At 31.7% G+C, this 12,594-nt stretch overlaps 1 protein-coding gene and 1 long non-coding RNA gene across 3 annotated transcripts; one reads left to right on the top strand and one right to left on the bottom strand.

Annotated features, from left to right (window-relative positions):
• Positions 1-46: 46 nt before the first annotated feature.
• LOC123897220 (elongation factor G-1, mitochondrial-like) lies at positions 47-4,325 on the top strand. 2 transcript variants are annotated; one of them, XM_045947764.1, is made up of 13 exons: positions 47-553; positions 1,058-1,285; positions 1,369-1,490; positions 1,568-1,718; positions 1,986-2,057; positions 2,264-2,359; positions 2,587-2,651; positions 2,733-2,793; positions 2,988-3,026; positions 3,161-3,248; positions 3,672-3,784; positions 3,897-3,941; positions 4,030-4,319. In XM_045947764.1, exons 1-13 carry the CDS (start codon positions 239-241, stop codon positions 4,117-4,119), a joined length of 1,485 nt encoding a protein of 494 aa, XP_045803720.1. In that variant the 5' UTR covers positions 47-238; the 3' UTR covers positions 4,120-4,319. The 2 variants fall into 2 exon arrangements, with proteins under 2 accessions (XP_045803720.1, XP_045803721.1); XM_045947765.1 differs by having other exon boundaries at positions 85-553; positions 2,590-2,651; positions 4,030-4,325.
• Positions 4,326-9,302: 4,977 nt separating this feature from the next.
• LOC123897222 lies at positions 9,303-10,141 on the bottom strand. The gene is made up of 3 exons (XR_006804854.1): positions 10,082-10,141; positions 9,900-9,997; positions 9,303-9,517 (listed from the first exon to the last, which is right to left on the bottom strand). It is a non-coding gene; the product is annotated as an uncharacterized LOC123897222 (long non-coding RNA).
• Positions 10,142-12,594: the final 2,453 nt, after the last annotated feature.

Genomic DNA, 12,594 nt, shown 5'->3' with positions numbered 1-12,594 from the left:
TTTAAAAATATTACATTACATAAGTAATTTTTAGTCAAACGTGAACGAGTGACTTACAAATACAAAAGAAAAGAGGATAAACTTAGATGGTCAAAATTGAGAGATTCTAAATACAGTCATCAAATTTGATAGCATCAAATTCTAAATACATGCATGCAAATCCCTTCCCAATTTAAAATCTAAACAAAGCAACAAAATATCTTACTACGCTGCTGCCGCTGCCACCGCCACTGTCACCATGGGTCGTTTCTCATCATGGTCCTCCTTGCCGCGGCTCCTCTACTATACAACAACATGTTCTTCTCCATCTTCTACCTCGTTGATCGCCTCCACTCTCCACCTCCGTCACTTCTCGGCGGAGTCAGTGGAGCGGCTGCGCCACGTCTGGATATCGGGGCTGATCGACCCTGATAAGGTGGGTCCGAAAGAGAGGTCGATGTTATACGCAGGTAAGATTGAAGAGATGAATGCAAGTCTCAATAAAGAGCAACCCTTTAGGGAGTTTGATACTATTCGGGCAGGTATCACTTTCGTCAAATGGAAACACCATAAGGTAATAATAAATAATATACTAAATTTCATCTTTTCTTATGGGATATGAATATGGAATCTTTGTAGTAGTATGCATAACAAAAGTCAAAAGTATTATTTCTTTCTTGCTTGTCTTATTGATCAATGGAATGAGGACACCATACACAACACAAACACCGACAATAATTTGAGAAAATGATATAATTTAATGTAATTATAGGTGTAGGTGTCGTTTCGGTGTCAACTGATTTATTCTTCAGGCATTAGTTAACTACTACCTCCGATCCTTATTATAAAAAAAATGTTTGTTTTTTAGATTCATGGAATGTTTGATATATCTAATTTATATTATATGAACCAAATATATCAAACATTCAATCAACCTAAAAAGTAAACATTGACTAATGTAATCATATGTGTAGGTGTCATTTCGGTGTTAGGTGTCGACATTGGGATACGTCTAATCTGATGAGTGTATGTATTTCATAGTCAATTAATGTTTTTTATATTATTTCTTTCCTTGCAGATTACCGTCATGGACACATCCGGTAGTGTAGATGATTTCACCGATGAGGTCGAGACTGCTTTGGGTGCTTTTGACAGCGGCGCCATTCATGTTCTTTCTAGTATTGATGGGGTACAAAGCCACTCTACTACTATTGATAAGCATATGATAAGATATGACCTTCCAAGACTTATATTTCTCAACAACATTGACCACAAGGGAGCTAATCCGTGGGAAGTTTTAAATCAGGTAGTAAACTTGTTGAGATTAATCATAGATTTTAGGTTTTCTACATTGTTTTTATTTTTAGACCATTTTGTTTTATTTTTTAGGTAAGATCTGAGCTTCATCGTTGTAGTGCTGCTATACAAGTTCCAATAGGCTTGGAAGATGACTTTAAGGGACTTGTTGATCTCGTGCAATTAAAGGCCTACTATTTTCATGGTTCAAATGGGTCCGATTCTGAAACTTTTGCATTGGTTATACTCGTGATTATTCTTTAAATTATTACTCAATTGTTTCTTATCGCAGAGAAAAAGTTGTCGTTGAAGAAGTTCCTGCAGATATGGAAGCCTTGGTGGAAGAAAAAAGGCAAGAACTCATAGAAAATGTGGCACCGCTGGACGATAAACTTGCCGAAGCCTTTAGTATGAAGAAACCCATATCACCAACCGATCTAAAGGTGTGTGGGGTAACAACAATGTCTTTTCTTTTTCAATCGGAGTTTCACATGTTATTTTGTTTTACACACACAACACTGACCAGTATAATCCTCGGGTTTTTAGGATAAAGTTGAAGAATAAATCCTTGATTTAAATCCATTTTATGAACGTATTACATTGTAGGGTAGTGCTTTTTCTAATATAGTGATATATGAAAACCAGTTCCCACTCTCTCAAAATTATATTATGCAAGTAGTTTTCTTTTTGTTATTATTTTGTGTGTGTAGGAAGCAGTTCACAGGGCAACCATAACACGAAGATTTATACCAGTATTCATGGGTAGTGCTTTCAAATATAAGGTAACCATTGAATTACCTTGAATTCATATGTGCATTCTCTTTGGTATGGCCTTCTTGACCTTCATTCCTCCCCTTTCTTAGGTAGATGCGTTATGTTTTCTCCGTCTCTTTAATATTGATCTTTGGCTTGAATAATACATACAGGCCAGCTCTTAATAGTGTTTTATCAGTCTTATATTTTTCATTTGTTGTTGTTTCTGCAACAGGGGCTACAACTACTTTTGGATGGTGTACTTAATTATTTGCCGTGTCCAAATGTAGCTAGTAATTATGCTCTCGAGCAATCTAAGAATGAGGAAAAGGTACGAGATTCAAAGAAACTCAATCCTTTGTCATCTTTGATTGTCAGAAATTGCGGTTTGAGATTTTAATTTGGTGGCCAAATTTTTGAATCTTGAATATAGATTCACTATTAAGATATGGTCAAACATAATTCATTCAGAAAGAAATATCAATATTAGATAGATTTTATTGTGCTATTTTTATGCTATTTTTAAATTTAAAAAAGAATATTATTGTGCTTTTTTAGCAGTATACACTGTTGGCATTGGCTTTCTCATTTAAGATGAAGTATGGTACAATAAAATATCTAAGGTACAGTTACCTTAAAATGTGGTTAAATCTTACTTCAAGTTGTGTGTGTGTGTTGTTGATTTGTTTTTTTATTGAGTGAAGAATCAATGAGGGCGTCATTGAGCGGGGACATTTTGTTGTTGCAGACGATGAATCATTCGAAGTAAGTTTAAGGCTCCTCACTATTCTAGTTTTACTGCATTGGTCTTGTGCACATGGTATTCTGCGTTGTGCACACGATTGAAAACAATATGCTACACACTTATAAGACCATTTTGTATGTATCTGTTTTTTTTTTTTAATTACATTTTGTGACTGCGATTTTGTGGCTGAAGCCTTTCATCTCTGCAAATGCAGGTTCCTGAATTGTATCGGAGGTATAACGATGAGTTGGAGGTATTTTAAATATTTTTGTTATGATTAGTGGATCTCTTGTCATTAAATCAAATGTCTTTCGAGAACTTTTGTATAGTTGTTCTGTTCTGCCATATCTCTTTTTCAATTCTAATCGGGATTCTTCTTCTGGGCAGATGATTCCAGAGGCTCGTGCTGGAGAAATAGTTACCGTATATGAACACTGCATCGACGATGACTCCTATTGGTTCCCTTCTTCAGAGGGTACTACATTTCTCTATTCTCGAGTATATATTCTGCATTTTGTGAGATAGTTTTTAATGGATCTGTTTTTGGTGGTTTAAGTTGTTTGATAACGTGGACATCATATTTTTTACTGGAGAGTAAATTACATTCGAAGACTCAAAAATACAGAAAACTGCATCGGATAAACCTAAAAAGGAGACAAAATGACTGAAAAAGAATGCTAAATATTGTGAAGTCTTTATGTGCGTCAATTCAATAACAAATATTGACATTGCGTGTAACTTGTTACAATCTTGAATGGGATTCCAATTTTTTTTTTTTTTGTTGAAACTGGAACTCTAGTTCATTTACATTCTTATGAGCATTGCTCTCCAACAAAATATGCTTTGGTGAAACAAATTTTAATATGACAATCTTATTTTATGTTTATTATTTGATCAGGATGTAAATTTATTGATGGATTAGTAAGATATAGACTTCTCGGGATTGTAAGATATCCAAATCCAAATGCTTCTCCCAAGGTTGATGAGTCGTGGGAAGATATCAAGCCGCCAGTGAGTAGTTTTTTTTTTTTTTTCCTTCTTTTAATGACATATTAACTTGCCTACTTTGGCTTTAATGGATACTTATATCACATAATTGTCTTATTTTGTGTTTTGCTTTTAGGGTCGAACAAGTTTAAAGGAACTGATGTCAGGAGGCATTAACGATGTAATATTTTTATTCAGGTTGCTTTTTACTACATCACTTAATTTTTTTTATAGTATTTATAGTTTTTTGCAAAAATATTTGTATGCAGATATACTATGATCCATGGTATGCAGAAAGACCCATCCTGGAGATTTATAAAGGAGGGAAAGATGGAGAATCAATTTATAGACGACTATAGTCTATATACTTTTCACTTTAATTTTTTTTAACTCTCCCTTTAATTTTTTGATTGTATTTTATGTGTTTATTCACTATCCACTTGGGATTTTATTTTCTCGGTTTTGGTTTTATATATTTTTCTCCATATTTATATTTATGTTGGTCTAAATTTTGTAAGTGTTTATCCATTATAAAATGTCGTGAAATCACTTCTTCACCTACAAATGTTTTTTAGTTTAATCTTTGTCATCATAAAAAAAAACTAGGCGAGAGGTAAAATAAACGCTTTTGAGTTCAAACAAACGTAAATAGGAGGGGCATTGCAAACTTTGTTTCTATATGAAGGTTGAGTTAGAGGAATACAACACAAAAATAAATGTGTGATGTTTGGAGAGAAAAGATGAAAAGATTAAAATGTTGGAATATTTTCTATTTCTATAATATTTTGTGGGCTACCGTAAATTGTGATTTTTGGTTTTAATAAAAAGGTATTGATGTTATTGTGATTCATTTGATGATGTTTATTCCTCGTAATTATGATCAATATATAATAATGAACTTATAGAAACTAATTCTGATTTGGTTAGAAACTAGGCTCGATCTCTAGGGTTTTATGGTGGGTGATACTAAAGTTGTGATCTTTTAAACAAATTGGTTAGGTCCTCTTTAGCGTCACTCTGACTATATAAGCTTGTTTAAGATTTGCCCCATTGAAAACCTCAAATCCTTTAACATGTGATCAGACAAAGGAAAATCTGATTTGATATATCGATGTTTTTAAGATTGGCACTTCCGGTAACGATGATAAGGATGATTATGACAATCAAATAAGTGTGTTTTAATTTCATGTAATATCTCGATCTCTAATTTTAATCATTTACGTTATATTTATAATATTGAAAAGTATGTTGAAAAAATTAAATATAATATTATGAATTACACGTATTTTGGTATCCACATATTGTCATGTATGTCACGCGAAGGAGCTGAAGTTTTATACAATCAAATAAGTGTGTTTTAATTTCATGTAATATCTCGATCTCTAATTTTAATCATTTACGTTATATTTATAATATTGAAAAGTATGTTGAAAAAATTAAATATAATATTATGAATTACACGTATTTTGGTATCCACATATTGTCATGTATGTCACGCGAAGGAGCTGAAGTTTTATACATCACTTTTGCTTGGAATTTGTACTGAAAATAAGTGAATCAAAAATGCATTTAAGCAACAAAAAAGAAGAAAGAAAAAACCTTGTAATTTTTCGACCGTGTCTTCCGTCAAAACAGCTCCGAAACCACAATAAGCATCCAAAGAAATGGAGTATATGACCTTAATAGCTTCTTTTTCACTCAACAAAAAACAAGATGAATCGTAAAATTTCTCTCAATATACAAATGAAATTTCTCTTAAAAAATTTCAAATACAAACATACCTCATCCCTAAGTAAGGTGCCAGTAGGTTCGCATAATACTGCGCATAGAACTCAACACACTTAATCTGGAATGGTGGTTCATGAACCACCAACCAATGGCTTCCATCCATGCCTCTGGCTTCTGCCTCATCGACCTCATATTGGCCGCGCCTCATCGACCTAATATAAGAAAAAAATCAATTAACAATTGAAGACAGAAATTAACATAATCAAACTAAAGATGTTGAATAAGAATAAAAATGTAGATAGATAAAACCCTACTCAAAACCATCATAAGCAAAAAGAGGTAATTTTTTATTCTTATTTATTGTTTAAATTTATTTTTTTCATAACTATTATTGCATAAGTCTTATGATATTATATCGCGGCCATAACATTGAAAATGGTGTAACTTTTTTTTTTACATACTATAGACAATTCTTATTCACATAGAACAAATTGTTTACATTTGTTTGGATTACAAGTGATTCATTAGAAATTAGGGTGTTTGCTTAGAATATTGCAGTATTATATGATTTAAAAGTATTTTGACATCCTTAGAATTTAGGGTTGAAAATAGAATGAAATTTGACACACTTTGACCTAAAATATAAGTGTTCTATGTTATTGTTACCTAGAGTTCATACGATAATTTGGCTTCATAGTCAACAGTTGTTGTCTAGTCACAGCAAAGGCAGACAAATATCTCGTTTGAGTCTGTCAGTGAAAAGTAGAAAGAACTATCACATAAGTAGACCGAATCTCGTTTGAGCCTGCCTAAACACAAACTTATACATTCAATGACGGACGTTCTTATTGAGATTCATGTGTGATGAGGACAAAATTAAATTCAATGTATTTTTTTGTTGTATAGTCAAATATTTTTTTTAAAGATATACGAACTTTAAACTTGTCAATGCCACAAAACTCAAAAACCCTAAAATGAAGAATACGGAGATTGAACACGTATAAACTCAAAATCAACAAGAGAAGAATAAAAAAATTGAAGACAAAAATCAATTAACAATTGAAGACATAAATAAACATAATCAAACTAAAGATGTTGAATAAGAATAAAATGTAGATAGATAAAACCCTACTCAAAACCATCATAAGCAAACTACCCAACATGTATTATGTATCCGTTTTTTACCGCTGCAAACATCAATCCCACCTTCGTGGTTATGTCAGCGGTTTCTTATTTTTTCTTCTAATTTTCAAAAAAAAAGGAAATTTGACAATGTTATGTAATATAATAATTTCAACAATTTATAAATATGTAAATGAAATCATTAGAACACCATACATTGATTTGTGCATACTATATTAAATTCTAGAAGATGCACACACATTGATTTGTGACGATGTCAACAAAAATAGGATTACTTCTTTAGCATTGCGTAGAGTAAACTAGTTTAAAACGATGGATAAGTACATTACCACTATCGAATTTAAATTTTCTCAAATATTTTATTTACAGACCTTTCTTTCTCCCATCTTCATGTTTTCTCGCTTTCAGTTCCTCTCTAAAGGACAAAAAGGTTTGTTCTCTTTCCAGTAATTGCTTTTCCAGCTTGAGTGGAGGAGTGTTAAGATATGCATAGATTTATGTTTTATTTTGTTGTGTGTGTGTGATTATCATTATATATTATACTATAAAAATTGTCTAATATAAATGATAGGAATTAGAAGTATCTAAACTACTATAAATGAGTGTTTAAGTCGTGGTCTGTGATGCGTCAAAAAAAAAAAAAATCGTGGTCTGTGATACCCAAGGTTAACTCATCACATGTAGTGTAATTCAACAGGACACTTCGGAATGCGTTTTGCAAGAAAATATGTTAGCATGTGAATTAATCAAATCACAGCGGAAGGACGTCAAAACTAGTTTCTTACATTTTGAATCAATTTGCCAACTGCATGATTAGGCTTGATATATATTCAAAATAATGAGTAATTTCAAGTTGAGTGTGTTGAACTTTCATTCATCAAACGGTTGAACATAGAAGATAACTGAATCGGGCTTGGGCTTGAGTGTATAAACATAAAGGTTAAAGATATGTTTCTAAGTTTTCTTCTTTTGTTAAATTGTTTCGGATTATTTAGCATGGATGTAATTTCGTTAATGGTATCACTTTGTTTGATGTTCCTCTTAGAGAGGTACAATAACTAGTTGATGATGATGTATTAGGACTTAGGAATCTCTACTTCCAAAATGATAACCGTGTAATTTCTTTTTTGGGTTTTTAAAACCCCTATTAATCCCAAAAAAAAGTATGAACATCTAATAAGTATCTAATCTCTGTCACTCCACCTGTTTGCATGAAACCTCAGTGCATCCTCATTTCCTTTGCAAGCTTCCAGTTCAGCTTCCTTGAGTTGTTGCATTTGCTGAAACCACAATTGATGGACAAAATTAATAATAAGATAGATATTTGGTAAGTTGAAATAAGCTAAAGATGTCTCAACTCATGACCATCAGTCCTTTAGCATTAATTATTTTTTTTAACTAAGCATTAATATTTTTTTAGAATCAGTGAAATCATTATCATCATTACTGTAAATTCGTGAATTTAGACGCATTAATTCGTTTTTACACCTAAAAATGTAGATTCTACACAAAAATATCAAAACAAGATGAATAAAATTAAGTGATAATTTTTATTATGATTATATTACTACTAATTTGTATATTTGAGATAGCTAGATATGTATTATAAAAATAATTGAACATGAAAATATACCTACTTATTAAAAAAACATTTAAGATTTTTGGGTAAGCTACCCATTGGTAATTGCTATGAGAGGCAGAATGAGAGATTCCGCCTCTGTTATAGGCCTACCCGGTCAATATCATAATCAAGAAAGAAAGAGAGAGTAACCAAGAAAGAAATAGAAAGAGAGAAAGAATGCATAATTGTTATAGGCCTACCTGGTCAATATCATAATCATCGAGATCAGTCTCCATTTTGACTCGGTCATCAGAATACATTTTCCCATCCTTAACAAGGATACCTGATGAGAGGAAACAACATATAAAACATAATGAAAACTATAAAAAATATATGAAGGTAAAAAATATAAGTATGAAATTAAGATCATAATAATAAGAGACAACTTTTCTTCAAAAAAAAAAATAAGACACAACTTACTTTTAGTGATGCTAAATTACGATTCTAGTTCATAAGAAATTCGAAAACTTTCGCATATGTCTCCCTCCTTCCAAGAATACGAGAGTTTTGTCTCACTAACTACATTCAATGATTCAATTTTCCTATTTGTTGAAAATTTGTCACCCTAGAACTGGATTGTCCGTTGTAACTGATTCACGCATAAGCGATCTCGACCGTTCAAAAGCGATCATACGTTCGAATTTATCAGTGTAATTTGAAAGTAATTTTGATCTCAGTTGTTCACTTTTGATCAGATGATTGGTAACTACTACTATGTTAAGACGTGTAATCCACTTTCGTCACCCTAGTTGTTGTTTTGTTTTCGTAACCGCGACATTCTAATAGTTAATATAATACAATATTGATACATGCTTTTTCTAACATGAAATAGTAATTTATGCGGTGCATGGTGCATAAATCTCGAATAATATTATAACGAATACAAATTTTATAAAATTCACCGTTGGATTAAAAAATTATATCATATGGATCATCCATAATTTTTTTTTAGAGAAATTGAAAATCATTTGATATGTTATTCAGACTTCCTAAGATGTACCGTTAATCTTGATGGGTCTGACTAACATATCAAATGATTTTCAATTTCTACGGATAATCTATATGATATAACATTTTAATCCAACGGTGAATTTTATAAAATTCGTATTCGTTATAATGTTATTCGAGATTAATGCACGATGCACCATTTCATTGACTTTTCATGTTAGACTTAACCTATTGATACAATGTAACATTACCTGCATACAGTTTGTGGAGGGTGTTGACATATATATCGGGTATCACCATAATGATGTCGTCTCGTCCTAAAATTCAAAGAACGAAATTGTCTTAAATAGTATAAATATATTCGAAAAACAAAAAAAAAAACTTTAATGCACTTTTTATCCCCCCTATTTTCATTTTTCTGAAATTTTAGTCCCCCATTATAAAATTCAGCTTTTTAGTCCCCCGTTATAAAATTCAGCTTTTTGATGTCGAATCTGTTATTGTTCGACATCGCATCTTCATCAAATCTGTTGTTGTTCGTTATTGGTTATGCTTCTTTTCATCTTCAATTGTTGTTTGCTATTCACTGTTCGCTATCAAATCTGTTGAGAATTTATACATCACTTTTGCTTGGAATTTGTACTGAAAATAAGTGAATAAAAAATGCATTTAAGCAACAAAAAAGAAGAAAGAAAAAACCTTGTAATTTTTCGACCGTGTCTTCCGTCAAAACAGCTCCGAAACCACAATAAGCATCCAAAGAAATGGAGTATATGACCTTAATAGCTTCTTTTTCACTGAACAAAAAACAAGATGAATCGTAAAATTTCTCTCAATATACAAATGAAATTTCTCTTAAAAAATTTCAAATACAAACATACCTCATCCCTAAGTAAGGTGCCAGTAGGTTCGCATAATACTGCGCATAGAACTCAACACACTTAATATGGAATGGTGGTTCATGAACCACGAACCAAATGGAAGTTCACTTAAGAATGTTCACATATTAAGCTTTTCTATCAAGAATTAAGAAATGTCAATATTGCATCTCATGTACTTACATTTAAGAAAGAGAATGGAGGAGAACTATATAGTGTCTTTCTATTGGAATTTAACCATGCAAAAAGAGGTAATTTTTTATTCTTATTTATTGTTTAAATTTATTTTTTTCATAACTATTATTGCATAAGTCTTATGATATTATATCGCGACCATAACATTGAAAATGGTGTAACTTTTTTTTTTTACATACTATAGACAGTTCTTATTCACATAGAACAAATTGTTTACATTTGTTTGGATTACAAGTGATTCATTAGAAATTAGGGCGTTTGCTTAGAATATTGCAGTATTATATGATTTAAAAGTTTTTTGATATCCTTAGAATTTAGGGTTTAAAATAGAATGAAAATTGACACACTTTGACGTAAAATATAAGTGTTCTATGTTATTGTTACCTAGAGTTCATACGATGATTTGGATTCATAGTCAAAAGTTGTTGTCTAGTCACAGCAAAGGCAGACAAATATCTCGTTTGAGTCTGTCAGTGAAAAGTAGAAAGAACTATCACATAAGTAGACCGAATCTCGTTTGAGCCTGCCTAAACACAAACTTATACATTCAATGACGGACGTTCATATTGAGATTCGTGTGTGATGAGGACAAAATTAAATTCAATGTATTTTTTTGTTGTATAGTCAAATATTTTTTTTAAAGATATACGAACTTTAAACTTGTCAATGCCACAAAACTCAAAAACCCTAAAATGAAGAATACGGAGATTGAACACGTATAAACTCAAAATCAACAAGAGAAGAATAAAAAAATTGAAGACAAAAATCAATTAACAATTGAAGACATAAATAAACATAATCAAACTAAAGATGTTGAATACGAATAAAATGTAGATAGATAAAACCCTACTCAAAACCATCATAAGCAAACTACCCAACATGTATTATGTATCCGTTTTTTACCGCTGCAAACATCAATCCCAGCTCCGTGGTTATGTCAGCGGTTTCTTATTTTTTCTTCTAATTTTCAAAAAAAAAGGAAATTTGACAATGTTATGTAATATAATAATTTCAACAATTTATAAATAGGTAAATGAAATCATTAGAACACCATACATTGATTTGTGCATACTATATTAAATTCTAGAAGAAGCACACACATTGATTTGTGACGATGTCAACAAAAATAGGATTACTTCTTTAGCAGTACGTAGAGTAAACTAGTTTAAAACGATGGATAAGTACATTACCACTATCAAATTTAAATTTTCTCAAATATTTTATTTACCAACCTTTCTTTCTCCCATCTTCATGTTTTCTCCGCTTTCGCCTCCCCTTCCATTTCAACCCACCACTGCATCTCCCAGCCGCACATACTACCACCCTCTTGGACCTTCTAGTGGCCCTACGCCACCCATCTTTCTCACATCCCTTTTTATACCGCTTGGTTTCATATAATTTCTGTGCCAACAAGAACAAGGACAAATGACATCGTCATACAATTAATTCATCACCTCAATATGCAAATATTATTTCACTCACATAAATATCTAAGGACAATTAATTCACTATTATATTACATTTTCTCATTCATCGAAAAATAGCTCGCATTCTAAATCAGATTTATTTGTATGTATCTTAAGCCATATGTCTATAGAAACTTCTCCGTCTAAATATGACTTATGACCGAAAAATCAAAAATCGATGATAAACGCTAAATCAACCGAAGATCCAAAAAATCGGCAGAAAAAACCTAGAATCGGCCAAAAGCCCAAAAATCGACTATAAACCCTAAAATCGGCCGAAAAACCAAAAAATCGGCAAAAAAACCTAAAATCGGCCAAAATTCCAAAAATTGACTATAAACCCTAAAATCGGCTGAAAACCCAAAAAATCGGCCGAAAACCTAAAATCGGCCAAAATCCAAAAAATCAACTATAAACCCTAAAAGCAATTTTTCGGTTTATCGGCCGATTTTATGGTTTTTGGCCGATTTTAGGTTTTTGGCCGATTTTATGGTTTATAGTCGATTTTAGGTTTTTCAGCCGATTTATAGTTTTTGACCGATTTTAGGTTTTTCCGCCGATTTTTTCGGTTTTTCGGCCAATTTTTGGGTTTAGGGTCGATTTTATTAAAATAAATAAAATTAAATGAAGGAAATTCAATTACATTACCCAAACAAAGAATTTTACAATTGATGGAATTTCAACACTTTATCCAAACACTGGAATTTGAAAATCAAGGGAATTCAATTGAATTGCCTAGTATTTAAAATCCCTTGAATTTCTAGAATCTCTCATCCAAACACACTCTTAGGTTAGAGATGAAGGGAAAATTGGGCTTTCTATGCACAACCCGACCCATTAATAGTGAGAAATCAA

The sequence above is a fragment of the Trifolium pratense genome, linkage group LG7 (genome assembly GCF_020283565.1).
Source record: "Trifolium pratense cultivar HEN17-A07 linkage group LG7, ARS_RC_1.1, whole genome shotgun sequence".
NCBI classification, from domain to species: domain Eukaryota; kingdom Viridiplantae; phylum Streptophyta; class Magnoliopsida; order Fabales; family Fabaceae; genus Trifolium; species Trifolium pratense.
Note: the sequence above shows the minus strand (reverse complement) of the source record. Positions and strands in the feature narration are given on the sequence as shown.

What these genes read in the sequence shown, in the direction of transcription:
- LOC123897220 (XM_045947764.1), top strand. Translation starts at nt 239, where the DNA reads ATGGGTCGTTTCTCATCATGGTCCTCCTTGCCGCGGCTCCTCTACTAT. An exon ending in GTAGTGCTTTCAAATATAAG is followed by an intron (nt 2,058 to 2,263) that starts GTAACCATTGAA and finishes TTTCTGCAACAG; the next exon opens with GGGCTACAACTACTTTTGGA. An exon ending in GGGAAGATATCAAGCCGCCA is followed by an intron (nt 3,785 to 3,896) that starts GTGAGTAGTTTT and finishes TTTTGCTTTTAG; the next exon opens with GGTCGAACAAGTTTAAAGGA.